This window comes from Rattus rattus, chromosome 8 (assembly GCF_011064425.1).
Source record: "Rattus rattus isolate New Zealand chromosome 8, Rrattus_CSIRO_v1, whole genome shotgun sequence".
Taxonomy (NCBI): Eukaryota; Metazoa; Chordata; class Mammalia; order Rodentia; family Muridae; genus Rattus; species Rattus rattus.
The window spans coordinates 58,850,206-58,869,164 of NC_046161.1; the positions used below are offsets into that span (position 1 = coordinate 58,850,206).

At 49.2% G+C, this 18,959-nt stretch overlaps 1 protein-coding gene across 1 annotated transcript in view; it reads left to right on the top strand.

The window, feature by feature from the left end:
* Megf11 (multiple EGF like domains 11) overlaps positions 1-18,959 on the top strand; it is a 321,029-nt gene that overhangs the window by 155,388 nt on the left and 146,682 nt on the right. Inside the window, exon 5 of the mRNA XM_032910034.1 lies at positions 236-328. Within this exon, the coding sequence (XP_032765925.1) occupies positions 236-328 (93 nt within the window). The remainder of the gene's footprint in view (positions 1-235; positions 329-18,959) is intronic.

Genomic DNA, 18,959 nt, shown 5'->3' on the forward strand with positions numbered 1-18,959 from the left:
GTCTCAGGCTGGGGTTTCATTTTAAGAAGTGAGGCTGGGGCAGACGCAATGCCCTCTTGTCAGACCCACTTCAGAGTTAAACAACGCAGGTCATATTAAATTTGATGTTTATCCACCAAGCCAAAGATATGTCTGAAGCATCCTTAGCACTAGGGACCCCTGACAGAGTGGCCTCTGCTCTGGGCCCAGATGGCTGGTTCTCACTGTCTGCTTTTCTCGCTTCCCATGCCCTCAGCTCTGTGCACCGAGGAGTGTATGCATGGCCGCTGCGTCTCCCCGGATACCTGCCACTGTGAGCCTGGATGGGGAGGGCCTGACTGTTCCAGTGGTGAGTCTGGGGGCTTTGGGTTCTGACATGGGAGGAGGTGGTGACATATGCAAGATTATTCTTGTGTCAGGTGGGGATGGCTAGGGGTTTCAGAAAGAAGCCAGTTGCAATTAGTGAGCAGGTTGTAAATGTAGAGTTGGAGGGGCCATCTGCATAGTTTTCTTTCGAGGACCCACCTCTATGTATGGTCTTTGAGAGTTGGGATGAACTTAGGATGTCATGTGTACCTGTGTGTAGATCCAGGTGGTCATTAGGCCTGGTCTTTGGTTTGGCTGGTCCAGAGAATCAGTTTCACGGGTGCCCATGGGTGTGCAAGGGGCTGCTGTGTGAGGCTGGTGATTACCAGAATATGTCTATGTCCCTTGCAGTAGAAGGGGACACCCCTAGGGGGAGGACTCTGTGTTCCTATGTCTTCGTGCATGGAGAATGCCCACTTCTCAGAGAAACCTGCCTGGTTAGGAGGCAGGCACACCTGTGGATGGCCAGTGCCCCATACCAGCATGGTACACTCTCTTTATTATGGCACTGGTACCCTAGGGGATAGGTGTATGTATCAGCCAAAGCTTCAGAGACTCGCTGCTGGGGGTACAGCTGAATCCTCTGCCTCCTCCGCTTCCAATGGCCTCAGATCACCTCCTTCCACAGGTACATCCCATAACCAGTCAATGGCTGTCTAATGCTGTGAGCCTATTGGCTTTTCAGAGGACATGAACAGTATTAGAGCCTCGTTTGCTTCCTGCTTTGGGTTGCGGTAGTCTTTTTAACGGTGACTTGGAGTGACTCAGGCCAACTCATTACAGCTCTAAGCCTCACTGTTTGTGCATCTTGGGGAGTTACCCTTGAGTCCCCTATCCCACAGAGGCTGTGACCATTGTAAAACCTTAGAGATTCAAGTGTCCTCACTTGGGCCTTCCTTTTGCTTAGCTCCTTTGGGTCTGTGGAGTGTGGCATGGGTATCCCGTATTTTATGACTAATATCCGCTTAAATGAGTACATACCATGCATATCCTTCTGGGACTGGGTTACCTCACTCAGGATGATATTCTCGTTTCATCCATTTGCCATCAAAATTCATGATGTCTTTGTTTTTGTATAGCTGGATAGTATTCCATTGTGTAGATTTTGGACCCCAAAGGAGATTAGGATCTCCACAGGAAGAACAACAGAGTCAACTAACCTGGACTTTTGGGGCTCTCAGAGACTGAACCACCACCAATCAAAGAACATACATGGGCTGGACCTAGGCCTCCACACACATATGTAGCAGATGTGCAGCTTGGTTTTCATGTGGGTCCCAAACAACTGGAGTGGGGGGCGATCCCAAAATCTGTTGCCTGTGCGTGGATATGTTCTTCTAACTGGGCTGCCTTGTCTGGCCTCAGTGGGAGAGGATGTGCCTAGCCTTGCAGAGACTTGATGTACCGGGGTGGGGATATGGGGTTTCTACTTGCTCAGAGGAGAAGGGTAGGGAGTATGGGGGAACGATTGGGGGGGGGTAACTGAGATCGGGTAGTGAGTGGGATATAAAGTGAATAAATAAAAGAACAATTTTAAAAATGTAAAACCAAAACCAAACAAAACCAGAAAAACCCTTAGAGAGGGGAATGGTGGGTTCACACACACTGACCTGATATAGTTTGTGTGCTCTCTCCTGCTCTCTGCTGGACCAGGCAAATCTAGTTGTTGTCTTTTGATATGCAGATTTGATACACGATTCCTATGTCTAAGACTGGCCAGGGCGTTAAGAAAATGCCAGCCGAAAGAAGGCATAGGATGTGGCTTTGTCTAAGGTCTTAGTGACTCTCCCGGATCAGGGGCGGAGGGCATATCTAGTTGGAGCTTCCAAGAAGCCCTCTGTAATGTGTGTGGGACCCCCACATGGCTGCACAGTCTCCTTTCCACCAACACCGCTGCCTTAAAGAAATGCTATAGCTGGGAAGGAAGGCTAGACAAGGGAGAATGAACCCGAGGGATGTGTGAGTTAGCGTTCAGCCGGCTTTCCTGTGAAATTGAATTCCAGGAAAACACAATGGGGGAACTGTCCAAGGGCATGTCCTCTGTCCGTGTTTCCTTTGATGTAATTTTGCTGACAGTGGATCTTTGGGTTAGAAATATCGGACTGGAGCGGGTGAGCCTGCTGGGCTGGATCTACCTGCTGCTGTTGCTACCTCTTCCCAAGGGTAAGGGTTGCCTGGGAAGAAATGAAGCCTCGGTCTCTCACAGGTGTGTGCTTACAGCTGGCTCAGTGTTATGTAGACAGTGGGTCTGGGGGGCCCTCTCTTTGTCATCTCTGGTTGCCTTTGATGAATGGGATTCGACGGTGTTGAGCAGGTCTTGCACCAGAATTAGTTTACCAATTACCAGGGCTACTTCATAGAGTAATACAAGGATAATTCAACCCCCTGTGTCATCATGGTCAACCCCACAGCTTGCCCCCTCTCCTCTAAATCCTCCTCCTGAGCTGAGGGCCATCATCTCTGGGTGACTACTGGCTCACCTGCTCCTTCAGATCTACTCAAAGGCATATCCCACCTGAGCCAAAGAAAGTCCTAAGAGATGGGGGTTCTGGATGAGTCTGTTCTGTTATTACTGTGAACAAATACCTGAGAGAAACGATCTGAGAGAATGGACATATTTCAGCTCACAGTTTCAGAGAGTTCAGTCCACAGTTGCTTGACCAAATATCATGGTGGTATGGTAGGAGTATATGGGAGAGATCCTTTACTTCACGAAAGACAGACAGGAAGCAGGAAGGAAGGAAGGAAGGAAAGAAGGAAGGAAGGAAAGAAGGAAGGAAGGAAGGAAAGAAGGAAGGAAGGATGCCAAGGACAAGATACCCATCAAGGACTCAGTCCTTGTCACCTACTTTCTCCAACTAGTCCCCACTTCCTAAAGCTTCTGCCAACTCTTGAATAATGCCACCATCAGGGAGGACAGTTCAGCACATGAAGCTGTGGGCTACTTTCTACTCAGTCTGTAATAGCCTTAGCTCATTTGGAGGGGAAGCAGCACATGAGTAAGGGAATTCATGATTCTCACTTCAGAGCATTGGAAGTGTGAGGAGTGTCAGGCTGAGGGCGTTCCAACCTTGGCTTGAATCCTTCCTGAGACAGGAAACTCACTGCCCTGTGCAAGCTCATTTTGACCACTGGGAAATCCTCCATTCTCCCCAATGGAAATATTTCTCTGCTTCCTACTGGTTGGTACTTGCTCACAGTGAAGACTAGAGCAGGCTGATGGATTGCCGTGATCTTTTTCTTGGCATGCCTGGAATTTCTCCCAAGGAATTCATTGGACAAGGCCACAGGCTGTGGATATGGTGTGAGTCATCCCAGATCAGAAGGTAATAACCATTGAGGTTATGTGGAAGAAACAGGGGGCCTTCTCCGACGGCTCAGCCGTTCCGTTATTATAGGACAGCCATTGATCTCCTCCCTAGCTTTTCTCTGAGATAGCTTATGCGACATCATTTGGGATGCCTCCCCATCTGTGTCTTTTTTTCTGTAGCCTGCGGCCTTTATTTCCCCGTTAAATTATCGTTCCTATATCCAAGCATATAACAGGCTTGCTGTGACCAATGTTGAAAGGGAACAGCCTTGCTGCTGTCTGTGCTGCCATCGATTGCGCTTGACGCCCCCACCGGACACTTTCCTGTCTTCTTATTTCCTCTTCACAGCACCCATGTGCTGAGGAATTGTTGGGCCTATTTTACAGGTGGAAAAGACACAGCACAGAGAGGCTTTAAGAAGCTCTCATCAACACAGCTAACCAGTACACGGTGAAAGCAGATCTAAGTAAAACCCTGGTCCCCGGGAAAAGAGGCAAATGTTTGTAACCAATGAGCTGTCTCTCCCGCCCCTGAAATGGGCTTTCAATAGGAAAACACAGTTACTCTCAGGAGAAGGAACAGCCTGTTTATAAGCTCTGACCCCAAGACACATTGTCGGGAGAGGAGTCAGCCGGGAAACACAAATATGATCAGATTTAGTCTAAGAGTTGGAGCCTGCTTGTGTTGCTGGACATCCGTCTGCCTGCTCTGCAGCGCTTGGGGAGGGGCGGCTCTCCAGGTGCAGAGTGAGTTCCTGGAGAGCTCAGCTTGTGTGTGTGCGCGTGTGTGCGTGAGACAGGAATGCTTCAGGTGGTCTTCAGTGGGAAACACTGGGCTTGCTTGGTTTGGAGTTTTTTCCCCATTAATTTTTAAGTCATACCTGTTCACATTAAAAAGAAAAATCAAAGTTTACCAAGAGCATGGACTCTGGGTCACAGCCCCATGTTCACCTGTTCTGGCCTTTGGGTAGTGGTGACGGTGGCATTTCTCTGACATTTGCATGCAGTGCTGAACCCGGAGCCTGCGTGCGTGCTAGCCCGAAACGGGCTCTTTTAATTCAATCCCAAGTTGTACACTCATTTCCTTGTCAATAAGCGTTAATCTCCTTTAAATTTTTAATGGCTGTCTAGACTTCCATTCTATGGTTTACTAAGTGTACTTCAGTAGGCTTGTCTGGTGAGCATTTATGTTGTTTCTGATCCTTCCCTGTCACTGGATCCTTTGGGCCTCTTAGATATAAAACGGAATTTTTCACAATTGAGGAAGTACAAGATGCATCTGGGCTGGGACTCAGTTGGCAGAATGCTTGCCTGGCACTTATTACCATGTATTTACCCCTAGCTGTGTGAACTGGGCATGTTGGCAAAAGCCTCTGACCCCATCACTCCAGAGGTAGAGACAGAAGGGTCATCCTTGGCTATATTGTGAGTCTGAGGCCAGCCTGGAATGAAACTCAAAAGAAAGATCAATAACAAAAAATACCCTTTCAATGTGCTATTGGTTGACACTTTAGCACTAGGTATGCCGCAAAGCCAACACATGCCCTAAGGAATCCTTTGACCTGTAGTTGATGAGAACTCAGAGTACGGGCAGAGGAAGCTGACTATCCTGGAAGAGGAACATTGCACTGAACTTGAGCTTGGCTCTCTGGTAGGGGCCTCCCATGCCCAATGTGTACTATGTAGTCTTTGAAGCCTACCCAAGGCAGCTGAGTCACACACAGACACCTCTTTGTTCTAGAAGTGCATGCGTATGAGGAGCCAATGAGATGTTCAGTCAGTGTGGATGTTCACTGCCAAGCCTGACAACCACACAGAGGAAGGAGAAAATCAACTCTTTCTTACATGTCTTCTGACCACTATATATGCACATGCATGTGCATGCGCATACACATGCACACATGCGCATGCACTCGAACACACACACACACACACACACACACACACACACAGAGAGAGAGAGAGAGAGAGAGAGAGAGAGAGAGAGAGAGAGAGAGAGAGAGAGCGCATGAGCAAGCACTTGGCAGCTCCATCATGTGTGATGTATGCCCCCTGGTCTGCAGTCTGCTGGGTAAAACAGTGCTGTTTCTAAGTGGCCAATGACTGATCACAGCCAGTGACATAAAGACAGTCACCACAAGTCACCTCCCTGAAGATTTCCCTCTATGCAAATTTTGGCACAGACCTTCCAAGAATATTCTAGGGAGTTTTTCAAAATCTTGGGATTATGTATGTGTGGAGAAGGGCCTGGGGTCCTGGGTGAAAATGTCGAAGCCATTCTTCTTGCACCTGTCTCTCCCTCCTCCCCTCCGAGGCCCAATTTCTTCAGGGGATAAATTCCCGGAAGTGTCAGTGAAGGATGTAAATATCCGTCATCTGGTACCTGCCCCTGCCCTGCCTTTTGCAGCTGCCAAGGGATGGAAGGATTAATCATTTTGACAATCCTCAGGGGGACAAATCTGGCTCTGAGGTGGGGATGGGGCTCTCCATGCTCTTAGAGACTTACAACCCCACCGCCTAATTTCTTTTAAGGGCCGTCACTAATTTCTTTCTGTTCTGTGTAGGCAGGAGGAGGACGGGCTCGCTTTACGGATTGTTTGAGCTCTTCGACCAAGCAATATGGGAAAATGGAGTGGCCACATGTTCGGCCATAAACCTGTGTCCCATGTAATAACGAAGCACGAAAGAAAGGGACGTCAGTTTATTCTGGATAAGGACAACGGAGTGGCCCTCATTAAATTGCACGAGGCTCATGAGTGGAGATAAAGGGGGAAAGAAGTTTTGCTATATTGAATATCTAGCTTTTTAAAGTAATTAGGAATATTAAAGCACTGACAATGATTGAGATAGAAACATTATTCATAACTTTTATTTCCGTGCTGGGCAATGATCCAGTATATTTCATTTATGAGGTTTGAGCTGTAAGGAGAAGGATGTGAGCCAATTCCTAAATTAAATATGCCCTGTTAACTTTTATAAATGATGCCCCAGAATTAACTTGGAAGTTTAAGCTTTCATTGTATTATTTAATTATCTTTCCGAAGCCCCACTTCTCTGTTCCCATGGAGGTTTGGGGTTTGGGTTGTCCACAGTACAGTGGGATTTGGGGTTTGGTCTTAAGGGATCCCCAGAAGAGCTGGGTGGGATCAGAGTATGAGAAGCTGCCAGTCTCCCCAAGAACCTTAGTTGCCTGAAGCTTCTCTTCTGTCTTTGTGTCTCAGGAAAAGCCTGTGGCAATAACTGCTCAGCCGTGTCCCTCAAGCTCCTCCCAACTCTGGGATCCTGGGCTCTCGGTGGGCCTGCCTGCCCAGCACCCCTGAGGAGTGACTGCAACAGGGCCCAACTTCTGCCAAGTCCAGGGTATTATCTTAAGTAGTGGTGGGGCCAACCTGTCTCTATGTTAGTTTTGCAAATAAAATACCAAGCTGGGGGTGTGACTGAGTCAGTAGAAGGCATGTCTCACATGGATGGGACACTGGCACTCAGGTGGTACAGGCAGGAGGTTCAAGAGTTCAAAGTCATCCTCAGACACAATGAGTTCAGTGTGGGATATATGAGATGCTATCCCAAACATAATTATGATTATAATTATAAAAGGAAAGAAAAGGAAACCCTTACCACCTCCAACCTGTGTCCATGTTCCTGAGCTAGCTGGGGGCCTGCTTGGTTACACAGATTGTAGTTAAAGTACGAACGGCGTAAGAGTCACTGTGGTAACCATTAGCGTAGACATCATTCTTCTGACATCAGTACAGTCATGTGGTTGTACACTCATCAACACTGACCATCTCACAGAAACTTTCCTCTTCTTCAACTGAAACTCTGAGGCCATCAAACACTAACTCCAAGCCTCCCCTCCGCACCCCTCCCCCTCCCCCACATCCATCATTCTCCATTCTTTTTTTGAGGGGGAGGGGCTTGAGACGGAGTCTCACTATGTAAACCTGTCCGTCCTTGAACTCACAGAGATCCAGCCTTTGCCTCCCAAGTGCTAGGATTAAAGGTGTGTCCCACCACACCCAGCCCCTTTCCCTCTGACTCTGACTACCTTATACTTCATATAAGTGGGGGAAGAACCTTTTTGCAATCGACAGGTTTCAAAGGGCACTACAGGCAGGCAAAAGTGGAACCATTTGGAAGGGGGACAATGTTTGCAAATCTAGTCAGTGGCTAGTATCAGGATCTATACAGAAGGGAGGTCTGGGAACAGAGAGCTCCGTGGTCCTTGCCTAGCATGCGTGAAACCCTAGCTTCAAATTCCACCGAGGCAAAAGAGAGAGGAAAAAAAGACAGAAAGAGGAGGATTATGGATTGAAACCAGGGAAAAGGGATATCATTTGGAATGTAAATAAGAAATCCAATTTGAAAGAAAGAATAAATTTAATTCAAACTGGGTCCTAAAAAAAAAAAAGACAGAAAGAAAAACACAAGAGTCTTGGAAGGACATGTAGACTTCGCTCCAAGAAAATAAAGAAATGGCTAACAGGTACATGCAGAGAGGAACAATACCGCCCACCATTTAAAAAAATGCACAACAAAACCCAATGTGTTGTTATTTTACACTCGCTGCTGTAGCCCTAGGAGGGCCGGGGCAGAACTCAGCCGCTATTCTGCTTGCCTGGTATACAGAGCCCTGGGTTTGACCCTCAACATACGTAGGCTGGGCACCGAGGCATACACTCGGGATGGAGGGGTAGGAAGACCAGGAGTTCAAGCTCACCTTTTGGTTGTCTAGTGAGTTTGAGGCTAACCACTAGGCATCCAGAGGACACGGGATGGTTTTAAAGGGCTGGTGGAGAGGTTGGAGACAGCAGAGAGAGACCAAGAGCTAACCTAGATCTTCCAGACCAGTGAGTGTTTGCGAGGATGCATCCGCAGTCCGTTAGGACTTGATGCCCCTTTGACACTGCATTCTGGGAGATTGTTGTCTTCTTCCAGCATGCGCAGCTGTTGGCACGGACTCTGCTCTCACTGTGCCTTGCATCACACTGGCACAAAGGCAAGGCGAGGGACAATGAACAATGTGGCCCCTGGCATAAGCCCCGTCTGGGTGGTCCTGGCCAAATCCTCCCCTCCCCCCTTGGGGGCTGTGTGTGCAGTGTGTGCCTTGTGTTTTCATCTGTAGACGAGACAGTTAGCATGGCGGCTCTAGAGTTGAACAATGCTGCTTCTGAGGACTCGAGTCCCAGCACCAGCTTGGGGGCCATGGCGGTGGGGAGGAGGGGGCCTTCCTACTGATCCTTGAAAGAACCTCTCTGACTCCATCCATAAAGACATAGCCCTCCTGTGCTTCTGGCTTCTCTCTTCATTCTCATCCTAGACAGGAGTACAGAGGCATGGGGACCCTGGGGGAAGAGTGTCCCCTCCTGACACTTTCTATTGTGTCTCAGGCAAGGCTGCTGTTGTGTCCTTGATGGCCCAGGTATAAACTGGTTCTCCTCACAAACCCAAGCAGAGTGCAGAGCGTACAGGGCCACTGGGAGGCCAAGGCTCTCTCCTGGACTGTTTCTCACTACATCGAGCTGCTGTGTTGTCAAGGCTGAATCAACTTTAGATGAATGTGTCTCAAAGCAATTACCCCTGCTGTTGTTCGCTTGGCTCTGCCTAGCTTTTAGACCCTTGCAGATCCAGCATGGGGTGCCTTCTGCTGGCATCTGCTGGGCCTGCGGGCTTCCCCAGGATGGTGGGTCCTGTGTCAACCCCATACACTAGTGCAGTCACTGTGACAGGAACAGAAGGGAACTGTGGATGGCAGCAAATGTTTTGTCAAGGTCTGTGAGCAGGAGGAACTGAGAGCTCCCCACCCAAAGAATTATAATATGGAACAGCAAAACAACAAAACCCAGGGTTCAGCAGCCTGGCCGCTTCCTTCGCAGCTCTATACACTCCCTCTCACAGTTTCAGCCATGGAATGCACCATTCCTGAGCTCCTGCCAGGGGCCAGCAAGGCCAGGGGATTCAGGGATAGGTATCGTTATTGAGGGGAACCTGAGAGGGGGCCAGAACTGCCAGCATAGAGCCAAGGACAACTCGATGTGTTTGCCTGTGTGAACATGCGTGGAGGCCAGAGTGTCTTCCTTGATCTTTCTCTGCTTTGTACATTGATGTAGAGTCTCACACTTAAACTCAGACCCCTCCTGTTCATCTAGTCTAGCTAGCCAGCTTGCCCTGAGGGTTCCACCTCTGGATCCTGAGATTATAGGTGGGTGCTGGAGTTCTGGACCCTGGTTTTCACATTTGTCCTGTAAACAGCTTACCCATGGAGAGATCTCCCCAGCCTGGACTTTCACAGAAAGGGAATCGAGATGTTTGAGAAAACTATCGTGAGAAGTAGCAGAAGGCAGAAGCCAGGTCTACACCCTCTTTCCCATTTTAGAAGCAGAAACTTTTTAGAGAAAGGTCCAGGGTAGATAAGCAGTGGCTGGGAGTCCCACAGCCAAGAGTTGAGAGTTGTCAGAGCTCTCAATCTGTTTTGGGGTCTTTTGAAACTGGGTATCATGATAGAGCCCAGAGTGGCCTCAAACTCACAATCCTGTGGCCCCAGCTCTAGCTGTTATCACAGATGCTGTGCTCACAGGCTGACCATCTTTCTGATACTTTCCACACAGATGAAGGTGAGGCAGATGGGATGGTTTGCAATGAAGAAGAAGCTGAAAAAGACCCAAAGGGGGCTGAGGTCTCACCCAGCCCATGCTGGGAGTCTCTGGCAGTTGGGGCTCCATAGCAAGGGCAGCAAAGTGTTGGGTCTGTTGGCCTCTCTGCCCATCTCCCCTCCTGGCTAAGCCTTTCCAAAGTCCCAGCCTCTCTCTTTCAGTGATACCCAGGCCCAGTGGCAATGCCCAGGAAGCCCTTAAGGATATGCACTGGTTCCTTTCCTGGTCACCATCTCCCATGGTGGCTTTCTGGAGAAGTGAGGTGTGAGAGGGAGCGGATGATGGGTGACCTGTGTTCTGACAGGGTGGGTAGGGACATCTCAGAGACCTCAGGGTAGAGGACTAAAGACATCAGGCCCTCCCCATCCCTTCTCGGTCCTGGGATGACCTGTACCAGCAAGGGAGCCCTTCCCACAACCCACTGCTCCCCACAGGAAATTACCAGACTTAGCCTGAGCCTGCCCTACTGGGTCCTGAGAAGGCAGGCTACAGGCAGAGAGGGTAGAAGCTTCTTTGGATCCCCTCACACCTGATATCTGCTTCCTCTCCATGGAGAAGATCTGGAATTAGAGTCATGCCATGGGTCGTATCCTGAAAGCTGGCTTTTTGTACCTGTTTGTACCAGAACTGGGCACCCTAGAGTTCATCCATGTGAGTTGCCTGTTAGAGGGAGTATTGGTGATTAAAAAAAAAAAAAAAAAAAAAAGAGGGAGGTGTATTCCACCCGACTCAGCTCTGGCCATCTGCTCCCAGAGAACAAAATTAATAAGTGACACACAGGGAGCCTTGAGCACTGAAGAGTGGGAAGGGGAGGGGAATCTGCCTCAAATGTGACAGAGGCTGAGCCAAGTGCAGGAGCCAAGCTGGTATAGTCACGAGAGGCTGGCAGCCAGGGCCCACACCCCTCCTGGGCTCCATGGGGCTTTGTAAAGGACACGACTCCCCCCTCCCCGCCCTCACACACACATACACATACACATAAATGCACGGCTACGTTTCCAGGGTGCTGTGGGGAAGCATGGTACTCAGAGGAAGGAATGAGTCACGAAGCAACTGGGCTGGGTGCCGGCCAGGTGGGTCCAGCAGGCAGGGGAGAGAGAAGTGCAGCCTCTCTCAGCCAAGAGAGCCAGGATAGAGGCTGGAGCTGTGAGAGGGTGAATGTGGACCCAGCAAGCCCTGCGTTTGCAGTGTGCCAATGGAGATAGATTTGAACACTCCGCCCACCCTCCACAGCATGTGCGTGGTGACCAGCACTCTGGGTTAGCGTGCTAAGGCCCGGGGCACTCAGCTGATCTGCAGTGGGGATTGGCTAGCTGTGCTTCTGCCACGGTGTCAGGCTTTCTACGGGGCCAAGATCACACTGGGTTCCTCTCATGTGTAGCCTGCCCTCCTAACTCTCATTCCCTAAACAGTCCTGTAGCCGTTCAGCGCTACCCTCCACATCATTCCAACAAGGAAACTGAGACCTCTACACAGACAGCTAGCTAGCGGCAGAGCCAGGGTTTGAGCCGGTCTCTGGAGATGACACTCAAAACCCTAGCTGGCACTTCTTTCCAGGGCTCTGTCATTGTTCTCTGGTCCTTTCTGTACTTGGAGAAAGGCAGGCTGGGAAAGTACCACAGGGGCCATGTCACTTGCTCCACTCTATGGCCTATAACAAGTACATGGCTCATCAGTGACCCTTCAAGCTTGCTCACACCTGCCTGGTTACTGCCCTGTTTTCCCCCAGTCTGGCCTTTATTGGCTTCTTCCCCTGTTGCCCTGACAGAACACCTGAGAAAAGCAGCTTAAGAAAGGAAGGGTTCAGCTGGGTGGTGGTGGCACCCGCCTTTATTCCAGGACTCCAGAGGCAGATCTCTGAGTTTAGAGGCCAGCCTGGTCTGCAGAGTGAGTTCCAGAACAGCCAAGGTGGCAGGGAAGGCATTGTGGTAGATGGGCAAGCAGCTGGTCACATGGCGTCCGCAACCAGGAGGCAGAGTGCTGAACACTGGCGCTCAGCTTGTTTTCCCTTCTCCTTCTTTCTGGGAGCCCTCTCCATGGACTGGTTCCATCATGGCTAGGATAGGCCTGCCTCAATTAACCTACTCTAGAAGTAGAAATCTGTTTATTAATATATATGTTTTGGTAAAAATTAAAAAAAAAACTATCTTGGGGTTGGGGATTTAGCTCAGTGGTAGAGCGCTTGCCTAGCAAGCGCAAGGCCCTGGGTTCAGTCCCCAGCTCTGAAAAAAAGAAAAAAGGAAAAAAAAACTATCTTTTATCCTGTGCTAGCACTGGCACCTTTGGGCCACATGGCACTGCAGGGTATCTTTATCTCAGAGGCTCCATGCTGCCCCCAAGTACTCTCAGACCCAGGGGGTTCTTGAGCCGTTCCAGCGTGGCACCTTACCACACTGCTCCCTAGAGTTAGTTCCGGCACCGGAGAGCCATATGGAACCAACCTTAATTCATCTCTGGTTAGAATCTCTCCCAGCGGCTCTCTGCTAGTCTCGAACTCTGGTTCCACCTGGTAAAATCAGGTCTCAATAAAGTGTAATTTATCAATCAGATTTGTATGTTAAATTCTCAACTCACAATACATCTATGCAATAAACTCACAACCAATTGATAAAGATATAAACTGCCCACCTAGATAAGAAATCTATCCCTTAAGAAATATTCATAACAACCTGGATCTATGTAGAGATGCATGGCGAGGATCCTTTATGTCTGCCTCCCTGTTGCCTCTCCTTTCTCCTTCTCCCTTTCCTTCTAAAACTTTGTTCCCGCCCCCCTTCCTTCTCGTCCAATGACAGGCCTCGTTTTATCTTGTGTCTGCCTTCACTGCATAACGACATCAGCCTACACACATCCCATCAGGTTCATGATCAATATTGGCTATCATACACACTATCTCATTATTCTCTTTTTTTCTCATCTCTCTTTCTTCCATTGGCCTGTGGCTAGCTCTGAAGCCAGGGCAGCATCCGCTGTGCCCATATCTGGCGTGGTCCTCCGCACCCGGTGCTCACTGTTTAACTGTGTACGACTTCCTCCGCAGCGCCTCACTTCCTGCCCTGAGACTTCCTCCGCAGCGGGGCTGACATGTCACTTGTCCTCACAAGGCTGAGCTCCTCGCGCTGCCTGGCACACAGCAGACACCGTCTTTAGTGAGGTCGGGTGGACTTGCTCTTCTGTCTGACCCCACCCTCTCCCTGTGGGGAAGAGCATCTGGCTCTGTAGGGGCTTCAGTAAGAAAACAAGCCAAGCCAAGCCTGTTACTTGATCTTACAGAGATTTGACGCCAACTTCCTTAGGCAGTTTGCCATAAGGCTAGACTCACATGGGTCCTTTCGAGGCGGCCAGTATGACGTGTAGCTAGAGAGAAAAGAAAGGTCCTGGGAAGGAAAGAAGCAGAGTCACAGGAAAGATACGATCAGAGGTTTCAATGGTCAATATGAACGGAGTGCCAAGGCACTAGGGGGCACTGGGAGCCAGGCCAATGTGACAGGCCAGGCTGGATGGTGTGGTACTCACACAATGTGACTCCATGGCCAGGGGCAGCTCCTGAAGGCACATTTTTCATCAGTTGAGTCTGAATTGCTTCCAGGTGGGACACCCCTAACTCTCTTTTTCCAAGGGACGTGTGATCAATTCTGGACTCAGATATGGGGAAAGCGGAGTCTGTTGAATGCTGTAGTCTTGGCTAATCCTTCCAGGCCAGCTGAACCATGTTCTTTCCCCCCTGTGCATGACAAGAGGTGACCAAGGGACATATGGTAGCTCTCTTGGCATTGGGTGGGTAGCAGATTGGATGGAGGAGCCAATGTGATTAAGAGTTGATGATCTGGGTAGAGAATGGCCTGGAAAGGCCAAACGGGCACATCTTATCCTGACACCTTCTGCCTTGCTGGACCAGGGAGGGAGCCCTGATGGTAGTAAATGACCAAGGGAAGCACTGGGGGACAGACCCATTGCTCCCAGCATCTCTTGCCCCCCCCAGTGTTGTGCATCTCACAGTTAGCTCCACCTTACCTTAAGTCCTCACACCCAGTGAGACTCCTAAGCAGGCAGCCACTGCCTAACCATCGTCGTACAGTAGTGAAGCCTAGGCAGAACTGGGGAATCCGTCACCCCCTAATAGGAGAAGCCCATTCCGGCAGTCTGCGTAATAGGCCTCAAATTGAATAATTAATAAAGTTATAAAAATATGTCTACTTTACGGCCAGAATAACTCAGCCTCAATTAGAAGCAATTATTTCTTGTAGTTACACCACTTGGAATTTTTCACAAACGTCTTCATGAACAGCTCTAGCAGCAAGACAGGATTTCAGGTTTGAATGCCTGCTTGAGAAGTTTGCTGAGACCATCTCTAGGCAGCTAGGGCTCCTTTCAGTTGAAGACCATCTATCTTTCTCTCCATCTACACATCACCCCATCGATCAGTTCAGCTAAACACCCTGTCTACTATGTATCAGTATGTTCATCTACCCATCTGTCCTTTACTGTCTGTCTACTCATCTGTTGATCCCTTCATTCCTTTCCTCCTATGTGAACATTTTTCTGTCCACATACCCAACCACTCGCCCATCTATCTGCTCACCCATATTCTGACCCATCTTCCTTCTTACCCATCTACTCATCCATCCACCCATCCATCCATCCATCCACCCACCCATCCATCCACCCACCCATCCATCCATCCACCCATCTATCCATCCACCCATCCATCCACCCATCCACCCATCCATCCATCCATCCACCCATCCACCCATCCATCCATCCATCCACCCATCTATCCATCCACCCATCCATCCACCCATCCACCCATCCATCCATCCACCCATTCAATTATCTATTCACCCATCTACACAATTAGACATTTCTTTCTTGCCTTCTATATGTGCTCTGTTCTGAGTATAAGAACCATACTGTGCCAAGGCAAGTGGCTTGAGTCATAGCCGCCCTTTTTTCTGTTCTTCCACAGAGGTCCTGATGTTTATGACCATTTTGCCGTTCATCTTTCGGTCTAGTTCACAGACACAGATGATGACACAGATACAGGTACAGACACAGGTACACACACGCTGTGACTTAAACCTGCTCTTGAACTAAGTTTGTTTCAGTTCACTTGAGAGCTTAGCAATCTGCTGGCTCCAACATGTCCAGTGTTCTCATCCTAACCTTTGATTGGTGAGAGTCAGAGGTGTATATCTGGCTCCGCCCTGAGTCCATTTGCAGGAGGACGTGGGATGAGACACCCCTTTTTGACATCAGTAAAACATGAGGAGTCAGTGTGACATTGGGCTCCTAAGGATGATCGGTGTCAAGAGGCTTGGGGCTGCTTGCTGGGGACTTAAACCTGCGGCCTAGGAGTCTGAACCTAAGTTTGATTCTGAGTCAAATCTTCTCATTCTTTCTAGAAATCCTGTAGGGAATCCTTCTTTAAGCCCATTTTCTTTCTGCTAGGAGCAGATCTTTCTGGTTTCCCTGCCTAAACAAGGGTTATTTTCTTCTTCTTTAAGTTTTATTATATTTATTTATTTGTGCATGTGTGTGAGTAGATGTATGTGGGCACATGTTCCTTAGGGGAGGTCAGAAGATGACCTGTGGGAGTTGGGTCTTCCCTTCTGCTATGTGGGTGCTGGGGGATCTTCATTAAGATGGAAGGGGCCTACTCCTGAGAGTTGTCCTCTGACAACTGTCTCCTCCCTCCCCTCCCCTCCCCCCTCCCTCCCTCCCTCCCTCCCCTCTCCCTCTCCCTCCCCCTCACTCCCTCCCCCCCCTCCCCCCACAAAGTAAATGGTAAAAAAAAAAAAAAAATTGAAGTTCTAGAAAGGATGAAGTAGTGAGTTGCCAATATAATTTAGGGAGCAATTGGTAGTCTTAAGCAAAGATATCAATACTAGCCTCACGGTACCAGAAATTGCAAGGCCATCCCTACCACAGTCTAGATTAATAAACAATTCCATAGCATGTCCCAGCACACACATATACACCCACTGATATTTTCAAATCTCTTCTAATTAATTTTTTAAAGTGATAGCTTTGACCTACTATATTGATTTCATGACTTCCCTCTGGGTTCCCACCCACAGTTTGCCTCAGGGATCATCTCTGGCACGCACAGCCCTGAATCATCATTGGTAATGGAGAAAAGCCGCTCACAACATAGAGGCCCCTTAAGAGGGAAATGGATAAATTGTAATATATTCCCACAGAGGAGTCTCCACAGCCGTTAAAATGAATGAAGTTGTGCTCTGACTGTCTACCTGAATGAATCTGAAATATATCACAGTGGGTAGAGAAAAAGCCAGGTGGGGAGGGCTACATACCTAACATACAGTATCACTTATGCAAGTTTAAAAGCATGCAAAATAATGAGTGTATTATTGATGGGCCTATGCATATGTAGTAAGTGTGTAAAAACAGACATGAAAAGAACAAAGAGTCAAGCTAGGTTCCCTGGGAAGGGAGCGGACGGATGGGGAGGCACCCAGAGGGAGCACATTGAGCTGTGTGATGTTTTACAGGTGAAATACCAGCAGAAGCAGACGGGAGAACGCTAGGATTTGGTGGGTGGATATAGCGTTTCCATTTTCTCTAAACTTCATCAAAACATTCCTATGCAAAAAGAAGTCATTGCCACCTCGTCTGGGGGGCACCCGAGCTCATGTGGAGGAGTAGGCTGGGGAGAAAAGTGCTATTTTTGCTCAACTCAGGTGCTTATTTGGTTTAGTTCAGCAAGAGTTTACTGAGCACCTGTTATGGGTTGACCACAGCAGGTGTGAGGTGGGGGCAGTGTCAGCGGGAACTCAGTAGGAGAGCACTCAGCGGGGGCACAGCTGCCCACCCATCGGTACCATCAAAAGCAGATGGGAGAGCTGGGAGACTGCGAGTCACGTGCTTGCCGCCCAAGCACAAGGACTGAGTTCGGATTCCTAGTACCCATGTGAAAGGCATGGTGGTGCACAGTTCTAATCCCAGCCCTAGTGCTAAACCTTTGGCTAACCTTTGGCCTCCTCATGCACACCTGCACAGGTATACATACACCCCACACAGAAACACACACACACACACACACACACACACACACACACACACACACACACACACACACACACAAGCGCCTACATGCACTGGTCAGCATTCATGTCCCAAAAAAACCCCCAAAATTCAGAATGTGTTTCTGGTAAATAAGGGACAGCTCTCCCTAGAGGAGGTGAGAACCAAGATGGGCCTTGAAGGATGGGTAAAGAGGCTTTGTTGAAGATTCTGGAAAGGAGATGAAGCCAGAGTTCCGGATAGCTCGGGTCTGAGTAGAAGACAATGGGGCAGGCATCCTGCCTCTCTAACCTGAACACCGCAGCTGGAAGAGTTCAAAACTCCCTCAGCAGCAGCACCCAGGGTGAGATAACGGAGTGAAGAGGGGGTCTCATTCATCACGGGCTCCAAGAAGAGCTGGCTCCTGGAGGATGCAGGAAATTGGAGATAACTTGCCTGCCCAGGAAAGGCACAGTCTCTTGGGGCCAGCCCATTCCACTGCCCATCCTCGGGCAGGGAGGAAGGGGGCAAAGGCCTGCTCAAATCCCAGACTGCAAATTTATTTGACCAGCTCCCAATAAATTCCTCATGCCAGAGGCTTGGCCATCCATCTCAGGTGGCAGGGCAGAGACAGAGGTGGGGGTGGATAGCAGAGGAAGCGTCGGTCTAAGATTGCTCGGGGACACGGCCACATGTCTTGCTAGGAGGCAAGCCCCTAAATCCTCCAGTGACTTGCTCCCCCCCCTAGTAAATCTGAATAGTTTAAAATAACTCCTTCCGACCTTGAGGCTGGCGCCAACTTTCTGCCATCCATCAGCCCTGGCCGGTTTCTTATTAAGGTTCTGCTGTTCCTTCGGAAAAGTCGCCACCTTAAATCAAGGGGCCGATAGGGCAAGGGAGAGACACAGGACCCTGAGACAGCAGGGGCTACAGAAAGTCAGGAAGATGAGGTACCAGTATGCCGCAGAGGTAAGCTAGTCCACCTCTCAGGGCTCCAGGCTGATGCTCCAAAGTGAGCTTCCCCTCTGAGGTCTTCACGTGGCCACAGGGAGAGGGATGAGGCCAAGGCTGAGCAAGCTGCAGCCATAGTGGACCATCTCCTATTTCATCATTCACTGCTTGGGACCACAGGTGCTAATTGGCACACTTAATGCCCCACGCCTTTTTAGTCTGTGTGTGCCTATGTGAGTACTGATAAGTTTGCATGTGTGCACACATACAAGCAGAGGCCAGAGGTCCACCTTGGTGTTATCTCTCAGGTTCTATAACCCTTGTTTATTTTTAGATTGAAAATTATATACATATATGTATTATGTGTGTGTATCTGTGTGTGCCTGTGTATCTGTGTGTGCCTGTGTATCTGTGTGTGTATCTGTGTATGCCTGTGTGAGTATATGCCCATTGCGAGCAGGTACCAGTGGAAGCCTGTCTTAGTTTCTTTTCTATTGCTGTGATAAAACCATGGCCAGGGAACTTAGAAAGAATTGAACTTGGGGCTCATGGTTCCAGAGGTTAGCAGAGTCCATGATCATCATGGTTGGGAGAATGGCAGCAGGCAGATAGGAAGGCAGAAATGGTGCTGGAGCAGTGACTGAGAGCTTGCATCTGTGTGATCCACAGGCATGAAA